At 37.6% G+C, this 24,469-nt stretch overlaps 1 protein-coding gene across 5 annotated transcripts in view; it reads left to right on the forward strand.

Moving 5' to 3' along the window:
• LOC126260938 (protein turtle homolog A) overlaps positions 1 to 24,469 on the forward strand; it is a 101,087-nt gene that overhangs the window by 67,778 nt on the left and 8,840 nt on the right. For 2 of the 5 annotated variants that reach the window (XM_049958471.1, XM_049958480.1), the window contains exon 6: positions 7,629 to 10,379. The exons of the other annotated variants lie outside the window; for them this stretch is intronic. In XM_049958471.1, the coding sequence (XP_049814428.1) occupies positions 7,629 to 7,678 (50 nt within the window). In that variant the 3' untranslated portion in view covers positions 7,679 to 10,379. Of the gene's footprint in view, positions 1 to 7,628; positions 10,380 to 24,469 lie in introns of those variants that run through there. 5 annotated transcript variants of the gene reach the window in all.

A 24,469-nucleotide genomic window follows, 5' to 3' on the forward strand; every position in this document is an offset into this window, starting at 1 on the left:
TGGAAGTGTCCTAGCCATTAGTGGGGGTGACATTGCCATCACTGTGTGTTATACCTTCAGTTGATCGCACGTGCACACGCTAAACACCAAATCAGTGTACAGTGTGTGGCAGTGGTACTTTTTAACATCCTAGTCATTTCCTTTCCTGTTCCACTCACTAATGGAGTGAGAGAAAAAAAGACTACCTTTATGCCCACATAAGAGCACTAATCTCCCTTACTTTGTTCATACTGTCATTACACGAGATGAACATTGGAGATAGTAGAATCATTGTGCAGTCTATTGCAAATGCTGGTTTTCTAAAATCACTAGAGTGTCACAAAAATATTGTCTTTGTCCCCCCCAGGATTCCCATCCAAGATCACAAAATATTTGCACAACACTCTTGTGGTAACGAAATTGACCAGTGACAAATACAACAGCACATGGTGATCTGTAACTCTTATGTAGTACTCAAAAGGCTCAAACAAGTGCTCTGTCTGTGGTTCCTGTGTAGGTGCAGGACTCACCCAATAAACCAGTCAGCCATTTATCTTCCTTAAACTAATGCTATGTGCTCATTGCATGTCATGTCATTTTGAAATTTATTTATTGATCGTGTTAAAAGTGTGTGTGTGTATATATATTTGACATAATTTTACACAAAAGAAGACCAAAAATTGGACACTTCAAGTGCATTTGGTGTAGCTCTCATAAGGTCTTGCATGGTGCAGGTGGTTGGTGATAAGGAACACTGAAGGAAATGGCTTTTAGTCTGCTCAATGCCACAATGTTGAATCTAAATACTTAATTGAGGTGGCTGAGTCAAGTAGGTTATCATTAACAATGTTTTCAAGCGTTACAGGAATGTACCTCCCATCCATTCACATTAACTTATGTTAATCCACATAAACTTCCATTTCTTCACATTTTATACAAGCTGTCAATCATTGCACCAAATAGAAATTTTGTCCAAGTCATCTTGCGTCCAGCCACCCTGATTTAGGTTTACGGTGATTTCCCTAAATCGCTCCGGGCAAATGCCGGGATGGTTCCTTTGAAAGGGCACAGTCGACTTCCTTCCGCACCCTTTCCTAATCTGATGAGACGGATGACCTCGCTGTTTGGTCTCTTCCCCCAACCAACCCAACCCCCTCCAAGTCACCTTGAATATCCCTACAGTCATTCAATGTCAGCATTTTCTTATACACAACAGCATCACAAGCAGGCAGTCTTAAGATTGCTGCCTACCTAATCTGACAGATAGTTCACGTACATATAGACAGATCATACACATGGAGAACAAAAGGGGTCCTATCACACTTCCATCAATGCCATATAGACTGAGAAAGTCTGTGCTTTGAGCAGCCCTCCTACCAAGAGTGGTCATACAAGACTTGCTTGCGCCCCCTCCTTTCACACCCAAGAGCAGTTTCTGCTGGTAGCCATTTCTAGAAATTCTTTTTTCTGACTAAATAATATATTTCTAGTGACATACATAACTATTTCAATTAAATGAGTCTCATATCAATTATGTCATACACTAATACACTAAAACTTACACCTGTTTTGACACCGAAAATCCAGAACCTATAAAGCTACAGATGACTTAATTAGGCCTATGCACATGTTCTTTACTATACAATAGCTAACTTGTTTACTAATCAAAACAGTAAAGAATCTTTTTTGCATAATAGCTTTGTTAATCATAACAACTATGAGGAATACAGAGCAGTAATGAATAAGAATATTATTACAAGTTATATATATGGTGCATATTGCAATCCCCATTCCACAATATAAATTCAATGTACTCTATATAATCAACAGTCCAATTCAGCCTTCACTTAATTTTGCTGAGATGTTTTTCTTTCCAGGGACAGCATCCTTCACAGTGCTTTGATTTTTCATCTTAGTGTAATTGTTACGAAATACGTTGGTAGAAATCCATATTACGTTTTTGCAAATATCTTGGCCACTGTGACTACCACATTCCTTTCCCAAACCAGTTCATTCATTAAAACTGAATCCCAAGCCAGGTTTGAAATGAGTTATTTTTGGTTTGGTACTTTAAGAAACTTTTCAAACTTATCACACAATTTCTTAAATCACATAAGAGGACAACCACACTGATAATTTGAGAACAAGGAATTAGTTTTTTTCTACTTGCATTCTGTATTAGGGAATACATTGTGCGTTCATCTAAAATGTTATCTAACGGCAAAATATCTATTCAAAACTCACAGTTTGTGTGTGTCAAAACAGAAGAGCAACAGTAGCCTACTATGTATGTAAGAATAGCCAAATTTTCACTTTTTAGTAATTTATGATGAATTAACTTCTATTTTATCGTATAGAGGAATTCTCAGTGTCATTATTTGGTACATGTGACAAAATATCTTCTATGCCGAAAACTGTTGATTTTAAATTTAGCCTAGTTACAAACTGCAAGTAAAGCTTCTGCTCTACCTAATATATATGCCTGATACATTTTGCTGACCTCCACATAACTGCCCATCATTTACGAATCTCTCCCTTAGCAAATTACTTTGAAACTTCCCAGAAGAAAGTAGGAAAATTGCAACTCAATAATACAATATTCAGAAAATTTTATAAAACCCTTTGTTGTTTGCATTAATACTGAACAAGTTTCTTTTGTTAATGAGCCCTAAGGATGTCGGATGTTTATTTTTTACCCTCTATTTAGCCATTCAATTGTTCCCTTAAGTTATGCATACTTGGATTCAGCTGCTGTACATTGGTTTCAAGGGCTCATGAATGCATCATTTAACTTGTTACACTTGAATGGTGTTTTCACATTTATTATTTTCTACCGTTTTACAGACAAACTAATGTAATATTCTGTTTCTACACTGTGAGATAAGGAGTGTTTTGGGCCTAATGTTCTAGTATTTGAGGGGCATTAGCTGTGACATCATCAAAAACTTGCAGAACTAGTTTAGCAGCTTGTTTTTAGAAGTTATTTGGTCCTATTACTTTCAAAATTAGACCATAACAATTTGTTGCCAGTTTTTCATATTCAAGGTCTTCTAGCTTCAGTAAGGTGTCAAAACAGGCATAATGCATATGAGAATCACTTTTCTGAAATTTGGGATAAATCATACAGGAATTAAACAGTGGAAGCTCCAGGTAGGAATACCAATAATGTAGGAAAAGATAGATTACTACTTACCATAAAGAAGACACATTAAGTTGCAGACAGGCACAATTAAAAGACACTTACATAAAACTTTGTCACTGCCTTCATCAACAAAAGAGGAACACTCACCATTCATACACAATGAAGATCATCCAGCACCTTAGGCCGGCCTGAGATGCTGCAGTTGTTGGTCATGTGTGCATGAGGTGTGCTTGCCAGTGTGTATGAATAGTGAGGGTTCCTCTTTTGTTGATGAAGGCTCTGACCAAAAGCTTTATGTAAGTGTGTTTTAATTGTGCTTGTCTGCAACTTAATGTGTCTTCTTCACTGTCAGTAGCAATCTATCTTTTCCTACATTGTTCATACAGGAATTATCTCTTTCTTTTTTTCTTTTTCTTCTTTTTTGCTTTAAACAGTTATACCAGATGCAGTTCATAATGTTCACTCAGTAAGTTAAAAAAAAAGTCACATGCTGAATATTTAGGATGGTTATGTACAGGAGAGACTGAAGGTGGATTTAAAAATTATGATATTGCCTTTCTGTTATCAGAATTATTATCTGAAATCACAGACAGTACTTTGAATCCTGTCTCTTCAAGATACGGTATTATTCTTTTATTCATTGGTATAAATTATCACCTTTTAATTTCTAGGCTAGTAAGATATGAACAACATATTTAAAATTCCTGAGTATACTGCTAATCATGAAGACATATTCTGCATTTGCCGTCAAACATTCATCATTAACCATACAGACAACACTTTCTCCTTTGTAGTCAAAATATTCTTTTAGATATATTTCATCTTTTAGAAGGTTGACATGATATTCATCCAGTTTAAGAAATTTACATTTATCTCTTATATATGGCAAAAAATGATTTTCACATTGCTCCTTCTGGGAGCCTAAGTAATACCAGAACACTCTTTGAATTGTTGATAGAAGAAGGCCTACAAAAAACGTGAATCTCTGATAAATGTATAACCACATAGAGAAGTACTGTAAGATAAACAATAAAATATCATGTATGGTGGAGTGTGTGAAAGTTTCTTTGATTATAGTAATTTCAACAGTTCAATGAGAAAGTGTATGTTTTTGCTCTTTCTGTACTGAGATAAAACAAGTATCTGAAGAATCTCTCATACAAAACTCAAAATTTGCTCAATATCATTTAGTGCATTCATGTCCATATCAACTTTTTCCACACAGTCTAACAAGTTACCTAATTCACCCATGCTTGACAACCTTGGTAAAAACTTATCCCCATTTAGGCTTACCCTGTTTGTTTGTTTGCTTGGTCAAACAAATACTGACACATCAAGAGTTTCACTAACAAGAACAGAATATTTTATCATAGGAGCAGGAACTATTTGAATGTTAGCAAACAATACAGATGTAGGTCTTGTAACAATATCCCTGAAATCATGTAGTTTTATCATTGAAAATTGTTCCTTTTACTCAGGCAGCAACTTAATGAACAATCTGGTTGATGGTACTGACAGCGGCATTAGACTGTTTGCCGATGATGTAGTCTACAGGAAAGTAGTACCACATGAAAGTTGTGAACAAATCAGTGAGGATTTGCAGAAAATAAATGTGTGGTGTAATGACTGGCAGTTATCTCTCAAGATTAGTAAGTGTACCCTACTGCATATAACAAGGCGAAAATCCCCATTAATGTATGAGTACAAAATAAATGCCCACTCTTTGGAAGTAGTAACATCTGTCAAGTATTTGGGTGTGACTATTTGAAATGATCTCAATAAGTATGATCAGATTACACAGGTAATGGGTAAGGCGAACTCTATATTGTTGTTTATTGATAGAATCCTGAAGCAATGCAGTGCTTCAACAAAGGAAATAGCTTACAATACGTTAGTTCGTCCAGTCTTAGAGTATTGTTCGTCTGTAAGGGACCCTTACCAGTTGGGTCTGATTCAAGAGGTTGAGAAGGTCCAAAGAAGAGTGGCAAGATTCGTGACTGGTACGTTTAGCCATCGCGAGAGTGTTACAAATTTCATAGAAAGTTTGAAGTGTGACACACTTGCAGATAGACGGCGCACTAAACAGAAGGGGCTGATCACTAAATTCCGAAATCCAATCTTCACCAAGGATGTAAAGCATATATTACTACCACCAACTTTCATATTGCACAAGGATCACCATAAGGGAAATTAGAGCTTGTACTGAGGCGTTCAGGCAGTCATTTTTCCCCCGCACGATCCGCGAGTGGGACCAGGCAGGGGGGGGGGGGGGGGGGGGGGAATATGACTTTGGCGTGAATTGTGCCCTCCGCCACACACCGCTGCTTGGTGGCTAGCGGGGTATATATGTAGATGTAGAAGGAATTGACCTTCCAAATACATTTCCGTCTCCTACAGACTACTGAACAACTGCCTGAATATTTTCCTCTTCAAGTTAAGTTTCTGTCTCTTTGTCTTGGGATCAACTCTGTAGCTTCCAGATTTGCTCAAGTAGAGAGAACAACTTGGGAAACAGATGGAACTGCTGTTGAAAGCAGATTTGGTCCAATGAGTGTGTGATGTACTTCTGCATTTCTTCTGCTATCCTGAGATCATATAATTTCATGAGCATGAAAATGCTGTTCACACACCTACAATCAATAATCCACATCAATTACACAGAACTGATGCTCGTAATAATATTAGTTAGGGACTAGTATAAGATAGTTCATCTTAGAAACTTTCATATTTGTAAACACTGAATATTAAATTCCATAACTATTTATAGTTATCATAAAGACCTTGGTGTCTGGCCATTAATGTTAGGCTGCCTCTTCTTTCCCAAGTCACATTATTCAAAAAGCAGGTTTGTTACTCTGAAGAAGCCAACTAATAAAACACAAAAATAGAGTCGGTTCTCTAATCTTTTGGGGGTAAGATGTAAACCTCTACTCTTGCCAACTTCCTTGAATTGATGCCTTGTTTAAATTTCTACAAGTAACTCAGTTGACATAGTAATAACCTCACATAGGTAGTGTTCTAAAGTGATAAAAAAAAGCATCTCTCTAAACACATGACACAGAGAATACCAAATCGCACATTTGTGCACTTTTGTTTAGTACCAGACTTCACTTCACAGCAAGCAAACCACTGATATGGAACAGGAAATAATAAAATGTTGTAAGCTAAAATTTGCAGACAAGTGTTACATGCATAGCCCAACAATAAATTTGCATTTAGTGTCCTCTAACTGCTGTGAATGCAATGACAACATATTGAAACATTCATGGAAAATAAAAATTTCAAATGAACAGGTATTAAATCTGTATATAGAGTTTATTAAGAGCTGTGGACACATTTCACGCACACTATTCAGTTTTAATATCCCATTATGCAATAATAATAATAATGATAATAATAATACAATACTGCCAAAACAGTAACACAGGAAGTAGTAAGTTATGTGTAAAATGAAGATCATGCTTCACATTATTTATGTTATACAGCACTATAATCATGAAGTAATTTATATGACTTACTGTTGTTGTTCTGCTACTAGTTGAACTTTCCCTTGGGCTAGCTTGTTCCCATTTTTTGAATAATTGTTTTTTTCTTTGGAAATGAAAAAACTTTCACTTTGTCATGTTGAAGAATGTCCTGTACACCTGGTCACACAACATATGGAAGGCATTTTGTCTGCTATGACCACAAATTTGACCTGCACATCACATGAATAACATAAAATAATTCAAAAACAGTCACTGTGTAACATTCATGTATTCCCTAGCTCAGCATAATACTACACAATACTAGTTGTTTGCTGCTATTATGACCCACCACACTGTCTGTAAGCAGTGCACAGGTGTCCTTAAGCTATGTGGTTTTGCTTCCATGGGACATTCCGGAGAAAATTTTTGTCTCTCTTACTTTTGCCATCCAGAGTAAAATAACGGGTTCTGTGGCTAAAAAAGTTTTGAGCCATTTGCGTATTTTCAAAACAGTGCCATATGCTTGGAGCTTTTTATGTGTCGAGGGACAGTCTGCCTATTGACCTGCATCCAAGGTTCACAGGATATTGCATATGAAAAGGGCAAACTGTGTTTTGCACGGGTGATGCTTTCTAAATTCACACTAATTTATGGATAAAATTTGAACTGTCTTTCTGGAATTACGTGTGTGTGTGTGTATGTGTGTGTGTGTGTGTGTGTGTGTGTGTGTCAATTTGTGGTCAAAAATGTGTGGCTTATTAAAAAGCTCATTACTATTAAAATATAATTTAAGCATCTAATCAATATTAAAAATATGAATTTGGTAAATACTTTTATTTCGATCTAGCCAATACGTTTTGAGAGATCACATTAACATTTGTATCATTTGATAAGGCAGAAAACATTTTGTGTTGCATGTGGCATGTTGCACTGCTAACTTCTTAAAACTTCAGCTATTGGCATTGATTTGCAATTATTGCAAGTTGTAAGAGACTTGTTAATATTTTCTGAATGAAATGTGTAATGCCTGAATATTTCAGCCAATCGGCAACCACCTTCTAAACAAGAGATAACTGAAAGTGCTCTCTGATTCAACAGCTCGCAAGATGAATGTACACATGTAGCCAACATTTTTCCATTCCAAAGAAATGTTATAGTTATAATATATTTTGTTATTGTAGTTGTGTAATTATTGTGTTTATAGTTTCTTGCACTGTTGTAGTTTGAGGCTCGTGCTTCTGTAGACAGATTTGAGCATGTCCTGGTGTAATTAGTGTAACTAATAGCCTTAAAAATATAAACAATCATGTTAATTTACATTCTCTCACTACTTTATTCAACTTCAATTTCAAAATGCACTATATTTTGTGTGTTATCTTGTTAGTTGTGAAAAGATCACTGAAGAAATGTACCTGTTTTGTCTACATGGGGTGGTCTCCTGTTCTTCTTTCGTGCTTGTTCCTTTTTCAGAGTAGACATATGTAGTAAGTCTGAATATAATAAGTGTTCTGCTAGTTTTGTTATTATATATTTGACTGAGATTGTAATGACAGCTAATTTTTAAAGAAATTGAATTATTTGGTATTATACTTTCATAGTGTTTATGTAAATTGTTATTTTTTGATCTGCTGTATTCAGTATGCTGCTCAAAAATATGCTGTGTTCATAATTATGTTTCGTTTGCATATTGTGTTTTTCTGTTGTTTTCCTGAATGGCCTCCATATCATATACAGTGTTATATAGTGTAAAACTGAATCCAAAGCCCCACATATTTTGTCAGTAATGTGATAATGTTCTTTTCTATTCATTCATGCCATCATTATTGCTGTTAATGTTGTGCCATCACAGAGTTCTCTCAAAATTAATGAATTGTTGGCAGCTTATATTTTGCTAGTTTTCCACTGTCGTGTGATATATGACTGTAAAGTGACGTATCAGACATGAAGGATCACTTACCAAATTGGATATGACAAGAAGGCAAATAGTAAGACTGTATTCCAGCTTTTGAAGCCAGGTATTTCAGTTCTGGAAGTGGAAGAGGTGTGTCCCCTTTCATTTACAATTTCATCCTTTGTCTGTTTGATTAGGATTTCAGGCTCTAGTTTTCTCTTTGCCAGCTTTGACTACATACACATTGCTCTTCATTCTCTCAGCCCTGTAACACATAAACAGGATTAACTTAATCATTTTGTTGCTATTTTTCTGTTATCATGGGGGGGGGGGGGGTTGTGATGTTTCGGTAAACAATATATAAGTTTCATTCTTTTGTTGATTTTTTCAGGCCGAAAATTTCATAATCTAATTGTAGCTGTTGCCTTTTGCTGAACCATATGTGTTTATGGTCAGTTTGAGCACCAAATTGTAGTATATTGTTTGCTTCTAAAAGTTTTCCCTGTTTTGTGGTTCACTTATCTTTTATACCACTCTCTTGATTGCTGGTATTTTGTACATATTTTGAAACTTTCATTTATGCCTAACAGACAGCTTTTTGTTCTGTTAATCTCTGTTATACTTAAATGTTGTCTTCTGGCTAGATCCCATGTATTTAATATAACCTTATCACTGTTTGTGATGTGATTTAAGTTAAACTTTTTGTTTTTCATTGTATTACTTGTCCAGAAATTCTGGAATTTTGTTTGTTTTATACCTGCATTGTCTTGTTCCAGCAATAATAGGCACCAAAAACTGTATCTGTATGTATTATTTTTGTTCACTTCAACTGTATTTTATTTTCTGAAATGTACAATCAGCAGACATTCTTAAAGTTATGCTTATTAGTATTGCTTGTTCTTTCACCGTCTTGTGTGTGATTTGTGGAATATTTAAATATACAACATTCAGTATTAAAAAATATCATTGAGTGAGTTGAGTAGTTTATACGTAGCAACATTGTTTTTTGGTTCATATTTTAATCAACATTTCGACTTCACTATCAGTAAGTAAAGTAAATAGTCTGATAGTATTGATACTAACTTACATTGCTCATTATTCAATTTCATTCCTCAGCTGAGTGACAGGCTACATTGGTTTTTGAATACCACAGTTTCCCAGGAATTGAAGTTTCCTTTGTCCTTGTGTTTTGCTGATCTGAATGTGACTTTCGGAGTGGTGCTCTGAATATCATTGCAAGTTCATTTGTATAAGCTTTAAAAGTAGAATCTCACCCCTTTTGTCAGATTTTTCCTTGCCTTATATCATCAAGATGTGACAAATCATCCTGTGTCATCCCCTTTAAAGATGCAGCTATTGTTGCTTTGTTGTGAAAATATGTCAGTGTGAGAGTGTTGATTCTGTGCAGATTGAAGGTAATTGACGAAAAAACATGCAAAAATACTTCATTGGTATTTATCAGAGTTGTGTAGTAAATTAGATGTTCAGCTTTCACTGGCATCTTCAGAACATATGTAAATATTGATCTTGTACACAAATCATGCAAAACAGTATTGTATATTCCGTCCTGATGCACCGTTGCCTTTAGTGCTGACTTTCTCTGTTGATATATGTTCAGGACAGAAACTAATGCAGTCTTCCGTGACAGTGATGTAAGGGTACAGTTAAATATTTACACTATTTAAATAGTTTATTATAGAAATACATGAAATGTGCTCCTAAATGGTGCTGGAGTAATTCCAGAATATAAAATAAGCTTTAAAGAATTGTCTGTTATAGAGACTTTACTGTAGTAGCTGCAGTGTGTCACAGATACTGTAGAACTTTTGATTCAGTAACCAGATTATGATCATGTTGTGTATTTCTTGTTTTCTTTATTAAGTAAATATATTATTTTTTTCATTTCTGAGTTTTATTATTTTATTTTAATTACCCAGAACACACTCCTCTACTTCCCATTCCAATGCTGAAGACTGTATGTTTAAGTGTGTACAGATATTGCCACTTGATTGACGAATACAAACTTATCGGAAAGACAATAGCTAATGTTTGTGAATATAGGTTGTTAACAGGGCAGTGATAGTTGAAGTACTAATTAAATCCTATTATTCATGCACACAAATATTGATTTTAACCACTTAATTGCTATATAAGCTTTATTTGTTTAATGTATCAAAGTTCCTTGTCTTCAACCAACTTAACATTTCAATTTAATCTCCTTGTTAGCTACTTTATTGGTGTTATCCAGTTCTTGCACTATTGGAAATCTATATAGTTTAAGAAGACATTTCCTCACTATCTGCAGAATAGCCAAATGAAAACCACCCAGTTCAGGAGTGGCTTTCCATGTTGATTTTGCACAATTTCAAACATATCTGTACCTCACTTGTTCTGTGACATCATCCAACACTCTCACTTCCACAAATTTGATTGATGACTGGTAAGTGTAAAAGTAACAACTCACTGTATAGTTTAGGTGTTGAATGGTCAATAGATATAAATGAGACTGAAAATATTTCAAAGCTTTGGGACTATTTCCTCCCTCAGAGCTAACTAGTAAACAGTTTGCTGCTGTGGTCTTCAGTCCCAAGACAGGCCTCTTCTTCTTTGCATAACTACTGCAACCTACATCCATTTGAACCTACTCACTGTATTCATCACTTGATCACGCTTTACAATTTTTACTCTCTGTACTTCCCTCCTTTACCAAATTGATGATTCCCTAATGCTGTATTAACCAATACCTTGTTTAAGTTATGTTGTGCCATAAACATTTTTTTCCGCAATTTAGTTCAATATCCCACCATTAGTTACTCGATGTATCCATCTAATCTTCAGCATTTTCTGTAGCACCGCATTTGAAAATCTATTCTCTTTGTGTCTGAACTGTTGATCATTTGTACAAGTCATTTTCATTCAGTTGTAAGTTCAGATGAATATCTTCAGAAACTAATTCCTAACACATCAGTTTATATTAGATTCAACAGATGCCTCCTTTTAATATTTATTTTTATTGCTCTAGTCAGGCCCTCATTTTGTATCATCTTGCTTTGACAATCCTCAGTTATTTTTCTGCCCAGAAAGCAAAACTCACCAAGTACTTATAGTGTCTCATTTTCTTACCCAATTCCCTCAGCACGCACAGTATACACATACACATACATATATACAACTGCACATCTTCATTGTCCTGATCGACTATATTGCCCTGGCACTGCAGCTGGACAGGACTCACAGTCTGTGTGCGTGGCTGTGTATTCTGTACTATCTAGCTCTCAAAATGAGCTTCCTTCGAAAGCTTAACAGTATTTTCAGTTTTCTTATGTGCTTATTGGCCACACAACAACTCAACTGTACAGTGAATTGTTAGTTTCACTCATTTCATAATTTATATTCCACCCAAGAATTTCCATTATCGTAATTACGTTGATAATTCACACTTCTGTGGTGTAACTTGACTCAGAGGCAGCCTGTTAAAAACCTGGTTATCTAAAAATTTCTGACCTCTCATCTTTTGGACAGTGGGGGGTAGGGGGGGGGTGGAAGATGGTAGTGGTATAAAATTCCTTGTCACCTCATGTTATGCCAGTTGCTTGAGTTAGATTCCAAACCTCTTCACAGCATCTCATAGAATAAAGGCAAGTAACACTATTGATGATCAGCCTTCTGGGTCAGGATATTAATCTCAATGCCTTCTTTCAAACTATTTGAGAGGAGTAGGCTAAGTACCAGCACCGAGTTTCACCCTCTCCCTTCTATCATCGTCATCTGCATCAGTGAGGTCAACAAGACAAACACAAAATTGCTTATATTGCAAACATTATAGCCCTTTAAATGAAATGGTTACAGTTGGCACTCCCAAGCAATGTCAACTACGAAAGGCCTTTTTCTGTTGTATCTGTATCACATTTACAAGAAATGCCTACTGAGATGATCTCTACCATACAGAGTTCAAAAATCCCATTGAATATGCAAAATTTGTTTCTTCATATGAAAATGCACAACAAATCTGTTTAGAATCGGTAAAAGCATCTGTTATAGAACAATATAAAAACCATCACTTTTTGGTACTATGAATTGGTACAATTCTATTATGTGTGAGAAAATGTGTTGTATTTTGTTGTAAAAATGCATGATAACAAGCTTTATTAATCTCCACAATTCATTTATATACAGTTAGGTAGTTGTAAAGCTGTTTAATGAAGTATCCAATACATTGTTTGAGGAGAATACTATTCAAGAATTGTAATGATATGGTAGTTAAGACTGTAATTGTTATTAGTGCTTACTATTTATGAAGCCAATTTTAATGAGTTTGTTATACTTTCTTCTACTTTGGAGAATAAACAGGTGTAGATAATAGTACATTACTAAGCAATGGCATGGGAGTTGGGTACTGGACTTGCATTTGGGAGAACCAAGGTTCAAATCTCGCTGTGTGCATCCAGATTCAGGTTTCCTCTTGGTTTCCCTAAATTGATTACAGTGAATGTTAGAGTAGTTCCTTTGAAAAGAAGAGGGCTGATTTTCTTGCCCTCTCAGAGTGTTTGTCTTATCTCTGGTGACCTCATTGTCAACAGCACATTGAACCCTAACCCTGTAACTGCACACTGACTATTGTGCTTCTTTACTCACAAATATAGCAAGCTCCTGAATATCTGGGTTCATACGAAACTGAGACTTCACAAATAACTGAAAAACACAGATAATCTCAAATACTATGTTCTTACTGCAGCCTGCTTTTTCCTGTACGTATAAAATGTGTTAAATATCATATTTGAAAGCCCACTGCATTATTTATGCATTACACACAGGAAAATGATGTCTTATTTACAAAAAGACACTTAAGACACATTGTAATTCATTTTTTTAACTCACTTGCAGTTCACATTCAGAAAATAACTGTCCATTTTCTTCTGTCTTGCTTCACTCGTTTTTCCTGACAAAGGTTCTCATTCTCCTGAGAGTCAAAAAATTAGTACAGTCAGAAGAAATTTTTGTGCATACTCTGATAACAGATTAATGCATTTCAGTGCTTTGGTGTGCCTAATAAAAGGTTCCTTAATCACCTCATCTTTGCTACCTTTCTATACCAAATGCACTTTGTTCCCTATATTGTGCCTCTTTGTTGCTCTCATCCCAGTTCACAGGTATTGCTGTTAAATCACTCATGGATGTTTTGCTCATCTGTGTCTTCACATCCATAAATTTTTATTATAAACTAAAGAACTATAGTAGTGGAAATCAGTGTAAAGGTGGGGTTCCATGAAAGCCATAGTACTCTGTCTGAAGCATATATGTATCTAATTTACTACGAAAGTAGTAGATATATATAAGACATAAACAGCTGTAACAGAACTAAAAAGTTTCTTTCATAACACGAATAATAATATAAGGAGTTTGGATCTCCTGGATGGGAATTGGTATAAAGGACTCAGTGTCCAGTTGTGTTATTTCATTGTTATTACATTGTCAAACCTCCTAATTGCCTCAAAACAAACCTCCCAATTACCTCAAAAATCCTCTTCAGCATAGATTTCATTAGGGTGTATAGTTTTAGCAGTGAGATTGTCGCCCACTCTTCGTATATCGCTCTTTTCAGCTCGTGCACAGCCTCAAATTACCTTTCATTACAATAAACATGCCTTGCAAGTGTATTGAGCTTCAAGTCTAGGCTATGTGCACACCAGAGCAAGACATCAATACCTTTACATTCGAACCACTTTTTGGTTGTAACAGAAACATACACAGATGCTTTACCATGTTAAAACATTAGACTTTTATCCCCTGGATCCTCATACATTCTAATCAATCCTGTTTCTGCATTTCGTTGTACACAGAGTTCACTCTAGTGTTCAGCCAAGCAATGCGTGATTTACCTTTAGCGCAGCAGGCTGCCAAAATCATAACACTTTCACATTTAAATTACTCCTCATTCTTACCTGCTGCTCTGTTCTTTGAAAAAATCCAATAATATTGAAATCCATCCTGGCCATCTCTAAATTAAATGTCTTCGCATCATTGAACATCACTTTATCCCATTCTGAAGTCCATGACATATGTTTTTCAGTAAACTTTAATCCAGCCTGTTTATATTTGGGTTTTAATGTGGGTTTCTGCACTTGTTTTTTGTGTCATGTGGCAAAATTTGTTGTACATGTCTGGCAGTTACTGGTAACTGTAAATCAGCAACAAGTCGAGAAGAATAATGGTTTGTGGCTCTTGATTTGTGCAAAAGTAACCCTTTCTATGCCTCAGATAGTTTTCTACTTTGCCCACATTTTCCGTTCTGTCCACATGGCGTGCTCAGTCTGACAAAATTATTAATCAGTGCACTTGATCAGTTCTTTTTCTTGGCAACTTGATGGTTAGAGAGTCCTATTTCCTTGTATGTAGCAATTTTTTCTTTTTCATCACCATGATAATTGTTTTCTGCACGGAATTGTCACAATCATGGTTTATGTGCACAACATTCACTGCCACTAATGGTGTCTGTTTCCTGTCTGCAGTAAAGGCATGTATGCACACATTAACACCAAACAGAGCTGACTGTCTTTGTACTGAGCTCCATCTTCTACCACCGGAATTGTTGATGTCTTGTTACACACGGTACTACTGACACCAATTCGATACCATTTGACTCCACATATTGTCATACTGGATTTCATACTGTTGCATACACATTGTGCACAGCTATTCCAACCAACAAAGTTAATTTTCCTGCAAATAACCATGCCTTTGTACTGATATCCACTACTGTATTTATAAGAGAATACTTTAGATTTTGGTTTTATTACTACCCTGCCCCCTTTTTTTCCTTCTCTCTCTCTCTCTCCTTTTTTTTAAAAAAAAGAAAAATAGATGAATAATTCACAAGCTGAATAATCTGCACCCAGATAATTAGAAGTTTGCTGTCTGTCATTTCTGAAAATTATATTAAATTGACTTGACCATCCATTTAAATTAGTCACAAATAGGCATTAAACTTTGTAAATAAGAGATTATTTCTGATGAAGAGTGGTGGCAGTAGTAGTAGTAGTAGTAGTAGCAGTAGTTTGTGGTGGGAAGTGGAACACTGTATTCTTCTTTTTAAACTTACATAAACCATTAGCAAATGAAAATATATTTTAGAAAGCCATTGTGCTTGCCAAAATCAAACAGTAACTACAACTGGTAACAGAAATTATTTACTTTGTGAGAAAAAAACACTGAAGACTAAAGTTGTACTTTGACACTTTGGTGAATGGTAGGTAGAGTATGGTCCTGATGTCAAGCAAAGGGGTTATCCAGAATACAAAAGTAGAAACAGCCCAAAATATTCCAGAAGCCCTTATATTTTCATATTAACTTTTGTATACCTTAAGTTATCTTTCCATGTAATCGTCACTGATAATGTTTATTTCAGCATCATTGAACTATGTGCTTCTTCAGTCAGTTTATTAGAATCCTATGACCTTTATTGCTGCCTGCCAATGTTACCCCCCCCCCCCCCCTGCCCCACCGTCCACCCATACCTCCCACACATTTTCTATCCAGGTGTAGTTTCAGGCTCTGAAATAAGTAACTACTAAAAGTTAATCAGTGCCAGAGCTACAGTGCACAGTAGTTGTTTCAGAAAACTTCTAACTCTAAGGACTGTTTCACCATGAGTGGAATGCACACAAATTTTGTCATCCAGTTAAGTTTGTGTAATAACACACCTCAATGTTTGACTTCAGAAATGTGATACAGCTATTGTTGCATATTATAGAAGCTATTCAAATTGCTAATGTGCCCTCATTGAGAAATTATAATTTCCTGATTCAAAAAATGGTTGCTATAGTCCTCTGTAGTGAGGTTAGTTTGTAATTTTTTGTTGTTATGTTAGTGTCGCATAGACTTAAGTTTGTGATGGCAACCTTCAAATGTTTCATCTGATTTGATATGATACAAGAAATTGCATTTCTATTTCCTCAGATCATTGTAATTTAGAAACAACTTTTTTTTAATTGCTGCAGTGCCAGAACTGAAGTCTCCTTAATATGGTATGATAGCCAGACCAAAAGAGAACAGCAGTACTGATGACAATGTATGCATGCTGAACAACCTAAGACTTGCACCCCTTTTATTTTATGAATGGTTCAAGTGAATGAAAGGAGAATTTTGGAAAATGAAAGTAGGCAGGGTGAAATATAATTTTGTTGCATGTTTAATATTTTTAGCTTTTGTGTCAGTTAAAAGATTTTAATATTTTAATTGACACAAAAGCTACAAATATTAATTAATATGTTTAATATTTGTAGCTTTTGTGTCAATTAAAATATTTTAATTGACACAAAGCTACAAATATTAAACATACCTTTTTCAAAAATGGTGCAGTATACTTTTTGACGTCATTCAGAAGCTCCTGAAAAGGTAAATACGATGATACAACATTCATTATTGTCGGTATTGAAACCTTTTGTAGAAGTATCCAAAAAGTGTGTTAAATTGAAAGGCAAGGCAGTAGGAATCAGTTATTGCTGTGTAAACTCTGATTCATGCTAAGCTTCATTGTTCTATACAGCAAGGAGATAGACCTATGCCCCTAATGTAAATGAACTTTATACCATGTGGGTACAGATTCAACTATGATTGTTGTAAATGGACTGTGAGTTAACTTCTAGTGTATCAGAAGATGCTTAGGAACACTATTTCAAGTGAGTGTAGATGCTCATTTTTAACTGAAAAGATTTCGACAAACAAGTAAACAATAGGAGCTTGGCATGTGAGAGCATCATTTCTTGGATATTTTTGTGACAAAATTCCAATTCCAAGATTAAGAAGTGTTATACCATGGTACTCGTGTACAAAATACCATAAGAAAGTACTTCCGGCTATAAAGAAAACCACACTTATTTCATTATCTCAGTTGATACAAGCATTAAGAGTAGTACCTGTGTAGCAGAAGTATATGTCCCTCTGCCTTTTATCACGTGACAGAACCTCATTTCGATATCCTGAACTATTCATAAAATAAAAATGGATCAAAGTTTGTTGATCCTCCAATTATAGCAGAATCTTTGTCCTCCAAAACACTGAAGGACATGTAATGCTTGGTGTGCCTTTGGATGATTTCTTGTAAATGAAAAGTGTTCTTTCCTTTACAGAACTTCTAGGTGAACATCTTATGTCGCTAACAATGTCAGAAGTGCATCAAAACACTCATGTCACACTGTAATAGAAAACAGCCAACACCTAGTGTAACTACCTGCACCATATGTGCAGCAGACAATTGAATCAGGAATACATAGTTAATATTCTACTATAAATGGTGCTGTAAGGTCCTTCGTGAATGACAGGTAATGGAAGGAGTATAGCAGAGATGTTGAGTGGTTGACGGGCACATCACTCACATATCCTCCCCCCCCCCCCCCCTCTCTCTCTCTCTCTCTCTCTCTCTCTCTCTCTCTCTCTCTCAACATTCCACGTGGGAAAAAAATATATCTAAAAACAAAGATGATGTGACTTACCAAACGAAAGCGCTGGCACGTCGATAGACACACAAACAAACACAAATATAAACATACACACAAAATTCAAGCTTTCGCAACAAACTGTTGCCTCATCAGGAAAGAGGGAAGGAGAGGGAAAGACGAAAGGATGTGGGTTTTAATGGAGAGGGTATGGAGTCATTCCAATCCCGGGAGCGGAAAGACTTACCTTAGGGGGAAAAAAGGACGGGTATACACTCTCGTGCACACACACACACACACACACACACACAGATATCCACACACACACATATATATATATATATATATATATATATATATATATATAGAGGGAAACATTCCACGTGGGTAAAATATCTTTGGTGTCTGTATATGTGTGGATGGATATGTGTGTGTGTGTGTGTGTGTGTGTGTGTGTGTGTGTGTGTGTGTGCGCGAGTGTATACCTGTCCTTTTTTCCCCCAAGGTAAGTCTTTCCGCTCCCGGGATTGGAATGACTCCTTACTCTCTCCCTTAAAACCCACATCCTTTCGTCTTTCCCTCTCCTTCCCTCTTTCCTGACGAAGCAACCATTGGTTGCGAAAGCTAGAATTTTGTGTGTATGTTTGTGTTTGTTTGTGTGTCTATCGACCTGCCAGCGCTTTCATTTGGTAAGTCACATCATCTTTATATATATATTATCAGGCTTCAGCTACTTCAGGTTTTTCATCATTTCAATGACATTCTCGCTTGGGACAAAAAAACCAGTCAACACAAACTGGTACAAAAAATTTCCTTAGTATTTTCCTGTCCTCTTTTTCTGTGTCTAGTTAGTAATCTACCTACATTGATTAGTGTTTCTTGCATGTAATATTTCAGGTTTGATTACTATGATGCATGGTTTAATTTTGCTGTATCAGTATTTTTATTGTACTTCTTCCATGTAATTCTATTAAGTTTTTTCCAATTTAGTGATTCTTTCTTTGTTTTCTGTATGACTTACTCCAGATGGTTGGATGATTTATCCCGAGTATTTAAATTTGGATACTTTGGTATTTTGCCAAATTATGTAAATGTGCATTATCCATATAGGTCTCTAGCAGAACCGTCATCTAGAACAAGATTGAACAGTATTGGGGATAGTCCATCTCCCACGCAAGTCGCTTTGGAATTTTACTTTTGAACTGGTATCAGTTAACGTTTGTTTAATCGACTATCTTGTCTTTTGATCCACTTTAAAATCTTCTTGTATATTAAACAGTGTGCATCTGTCTATTGAAACATATGCTTTTTTGAACTCATTAATATCTGACATGAACAGTAAGGGTCCTAACATCCTTTCCTGTGGCATGCCTGAAGTTACTTCTACTTCTGTTTATGTCTGTCCATCCAAGGTAACATACTGTGTCTTCTGTACCGAGAAATCATCAGTCCAGTCACAAATTTCATTTGATTCCCATTATGATGATACTTTCATTGATAAGCATTAGTGTGACACTGAGTTACATGTTTTGCAGAATTTGTTGTAGAGTTCTAAAGCAATGCGATACATGATACTCAGTGGTAGGTTTGTGGATCACTTCTGTTACACTTAGTACAGTGTGTTTCACCATTCCTATTACAGGCTTCTTGGAGTTGTAGAGCGGAATTAGCAAATCAAGTTTTCATAAGGAACCCATGTTCAGAAGTGTACCATTTTGATATAATTTAAGTTTGAAGTCTGAATCACTCTCAAATCTCCCTCTTCACGGTGTGGTACACATCGGTAGAACTGCACAAAATGCATGTACTGAGAAAGTTTTTACAGATTTCCCCACTTCATTACATAGTCTGACTGCAACAATGGCTGTGAGCAACTGGTGCGTACAAACTAAGAGGATTAATTGTGGTGCGCCACAAATGTGCACAGGGTTTTGTGGACATGTGCATGAAAGCATGTGTTGCAGATACACTTTGTCCAATGAATAGTGAGATCATGAAAAGGAGCACGTCATGTAGAGCATGCAAGTCAGAGCTCATTGTTTCCATGTTGTGCGTACCATGAAGTGGGAGATTTAAAGTTATTCAAACTTATTTGATATCCAAACAGTACTTTTCCACACGAGTTCCTTATCAAAAATTTATCTACTATCCCCTCCACAACCTTGTACAGACAGGTGTGACGTGTGCTTTCTTGTAAATGTGGGAGCACAGTTTTAATTTGAGGGATCTACAGTCTATTATGGTTAAAGAAGGTGCTATCCTTGTTGCAAATTCAGTATAGATTCTAATGAGGATGCTATTGGGCCCTGGAACACTGTTTAATTTTAGTGATTTCAGCTGTTGCTCAATATTGCTGACATGTGATTCATCTTGACAGTGGTGTGAGAATTAGACTACGACTGTACTCCTATAGCTTCCTTCATAAAGGAATATTTTGTGTCACGTTTCAGCACTTCAAATTTGGTTGTGTTGCCCGCAGTTCCAGTTCTTGTGTCGCCCACGAGTGTCTGGACTCTAACTTTGATCGCGTTGACAGCCTTTACATATGACCAGAATTGGTTAGGGGTTTGCGAGAGGTCTTCCAAAAGTGTCTGCTATGATAGTTGTTGAAGGCATCACACAGTACTCTTCTGACATTTAAGTTCTTTTGTGTAACATCTTTTTATCTAACCATTGTTTTACACCATTTGTGCAGATTCATTAGAAGTTTCTTTCCAGAGACTGTATATTGATTATCCCTACTACAATGAACTATGCTACAGGGTACGTATTAATCCAGTACTTGGTCAGCTGTTTTCCAAAGTTGAGCTTTGGTCTCTCTACGTGCTCATGTCCAGAGCTAAATGTTTTTAGTTCTTCCTTGAAACATGACACTACTGCCTCTTTATACAATTAACTGAGCATGTAAACTGTCCTCTTTGTAAACTGTCCTCTTTGTTTTAGATGTTGTTTGTGCTTTGGTAATCTACATCTACAGCTACATCATACATTGCAAGCCACCTAATGCTATGTGGCAGATGTTACTTTTGGTTCCACTATCTGATCCGTCCAATGCTGTTCCACTCGCGAATAGTGCATGGGAAGAATGATTGCCAGTAAGCCTCTGTATTGGCTCTAATTCCTCGGATTTTCTCCTCATGGTCAATATGCAAGATGTATGTGGGGGGAAGTAATAAGTTGTCTGACTCCTGAGAAGTGCCGCCCCGAAATTTCTTCAATAGTAAATCTCTCCATGATACACAATGCCTCTCTTGTAATGTCTGCCAGTGGAGTTCGTTTAGCATCTCCGTAATGCTCTCTTGCCAACTAAATGATCCCATGACGAAATGTGCCGCTTTTCGTTAGATCTTCTCTATCTCCTCTATCAGTCCTACCTGATAGGGATCCCAGATAGATGAACGAGACTCAAGAATCTGGTGAACAAGTGCCTTTTAAGCCACTTCTTTCGTGGATGAGTTACATTTCCTTAAGATTCTTCCAATGAATCTGAGTCTGGTGTCTGCTTTTCCCACTATCTGTTTTATATGGTCATTCCACTTAGGTCGCTCTGGATAGTTACGCCTAGATATTTTATGGCAGACGCTGTTTCCGGTTGTTTGTCATCAATAGTGTAGCTGTATAGTAGTGGATTTCTTTTCCTATGAATGCGCAGTATGTTAAATTTATTTATGGTCAGGGTCAACTGCCAGAGTCTGCACCATTCATCAATTCTCTACAGGTCGTTCTGTAAATTCTTACTATCTTCTGGCATTGCTATTTTGGTATAAACAACTGCACCATCTGTGAATATCCTTAAAGAGCATCCGACGCTTTCTACCAGATCATTTATATATGTTGTAAACAGCAACAGTCCTATCAACTTCCCTGTGGTACTCCGGATATTAACTTTACATCTGTTGATTTAGTTCCGTTGAGAGTGACGTGTTGAGTTCTGTCTGCAAGAAGGTCATGAATCTAATCGCAGATCTGTTCCAATACTCCCTAAGCTTGTATTTTTCTCATTAAACGGCAATGCAGGACGGTGTCAAATACCTTACTGAAATCGAGGAACAAGGCAACAACCTGAGCGCCATTGTCCACTGCGCTGTGGATCTCATGGAGGAACAGAGTGAGCTGAGTTTCACAGGATCACTGTTTGCATAATCCATATTGATTTTTATAGAGGAGATGTTCATTTTCGAAGAATGTCATAATTATTGAGCCTAAAACATGTTCCATAATTCTACACCCCTGTGGTTCTGGGGATTAGAATAGGCCCGAGGTATTCCTGCCTGTCGTAAGGGGTGACTAACAGTAGTCTCACACGTTTCGGCCTTTATGTGATGGTCCACTGTAGGGTTTGACCTCCATTTTTAAAATTTTGCTGAAGAGCAAGCCAATTTGGGAAGGGCACTTTACATAGTGCATCGTGTCCATTGTTCCGTGAGATCTTTAGCCCACTTTCTCATCTTTGCATTGCAGTCCAGCTCATTCTCCATCTCTTGGGCAAGGACACCTTCCTGGGTGCGTTTTCCACCATGCACAATGCAGTGTCGCTTTATGCGCCAACGATGACCATGGACTTCTTTGTACCTCATATCCAACACAGTAGCCAGTCTGTTGTGGTGGGGCTGCCATGTACCCTGTTGGTTGTAGCCTCCTGACAACACAGGGTTTGCTCTGCTGATGCCTGCGCCATTAACTCCCCATGTATGCCAAGGAATAGATGCCTGTCACCCCGGGGCATTGGGACTCTTGGCAAAGGCCATCCTGCCAGTTGGCTTTTGCTGTGGCTAGGTGGCACCTGTGGGGAGGGCCTCTGGTGGGAGTGGGTGGCATTAGGGCGGATGAGGCATACCACATCATCACTTGCTGGTGATCAGACGCCAGCAGTCTCTAAGTGTTCCAAGTCTCAGTACAATGCAAGAAAGTATGACCCTAAATCATTCCCCTCCCTGGCCACAACATGGGAGGAACTTCAGACTAAGGATGGCCATGAACCTTATCCACCCCGGTACCTCGTATGAATGAAAACTGATGAGGACTCCTTTGTTTCGATGAAGCCTCAGTTTTTTGTAGAGCATTTAGAGGACAAGTTTGGGGAGGTGGAGGGCTTGTCCAAAACGCACTCTGGGGCAGTCTTGATAAAAACAGCATCCTCTGCCCAGTCACGGGCTTTACTCACTTGTAACAAGTTTGGGGATGTTTCTGTTACAATCATGCCACGTAGTTTAAATATGGTCCAGGGTATTATATTCCACAGAGACCTTCTTTTGCTGTCTGATGAGCTGCGCACCAGTTTAGAGCGGCGAGATGTCCATTTCGTGCGGCGTGTGCATTGGGGTCCGAGGGATAATAAGGTTGCCACTGTTGCCCTCATCTTGGCCTTCGAGGGTGACACCCAATACTGCAGAGAGCATCATTCACCTTGCTCACCAGACTGCAGGATTTTACAGAAAGAGAGGAAAACCATGGAATACAAGACCCTGGACCAACTGCCCTACACTGAGGTTAAGAGAAAATATGAGCGCCGCAATTTCTGATCGGCTCTCAGAATGTTACACCTGCCCCCTTGATGGTGGGGGGGCAATCACCCCCCCCCCCCCCCCCCGTTGCACCCGCACCACATGCTTTGGGAGCACTGACCCCCCAACCATAGGGGACACCAGTCCCCATTTCTCAGCCGGAGAAGCGTAAGTCTTCTTTGGCTCCTCTCGCCAGGAAGGGATCCCTTGGGTCACTCCTTTCCCAGGTTTCTGCTAGAGGGAAAGATGACACCCGCCAGTGGCTGAAGTGCCCAAAAGCAGCTGGTTGTAGGGCTTCACGATCCTCTTCAGTCCTTGAGACTGAATCAGTGAAGCCCTCCCAGCCAGAGAAACCCAAGGCGCAGTGAGAAAAATCCAAAAAGAAGACCCCTAAGACCAAGGAAATTGCGGTGGCACTCACACCACTGCTACCTATAAGCTCTGCGTCTGGGGATGAGGTGGAGATTCTGGCATCCGCTGAGGACCTAGATCCAGCAGACCCTCAGGCACAATGGACATAGACAGCTCAGGTAATAAGTCGGTGGTAGCAGGTGACCCTGAGGCATAAACTGTCTCATTGAATGTTCAATGGCTTCCCACATCACAATGTCATCCTCCAGTGGAATTGTGGCAGTTTTTTCCACCGCCTGGCTGAACTATGGCACCTGTTAAGCTTTACACCTGCTTTCTGCATTGCCCTCCAGGAAACCTGGTTCCCGGCAGTGCTTACCCCTGCCCTCCACGGCTGTAAAGGATATTACAGGAACCGTAGTGACTATAATCCAGTGTCAGGTGGAGTTTGCATTTATGTCTTAAACTCAGTCTGTAGTGAACCTGCACCCCTTCAAACCCCTTTTGAAGCTGTGGCTGTCAGAGTAAGGACGGTGCAGGAAATAGCTGTCTGCAGTGTATATCTTCCTCCAGATGGTGCAGTATAGCTGAATGTATTAGCTGCACTGATTGATGAACTCCCTAAACCTTTCCTACTTTTGGGAGATTTTAACATCCATAACCCCTTGTGGGCTGGCACCTTGCTTACTGGACGAGGCAGA

Source organism: Schistocerca nitens, chromosome 1 (assembly GCF_023898315.1).
Source record: "Schistocerca nitens isolate TAMUIC-IGC-003100 chromosome 1, iqSchNite1.1, whole genome shotgun sequence".
Lineage (NCBI taxonomy): Eukaryota > Metazoa > Arthropoda > Insecta > Orthoptera > Acrididae > Schistocerca > Schistocerca nitens.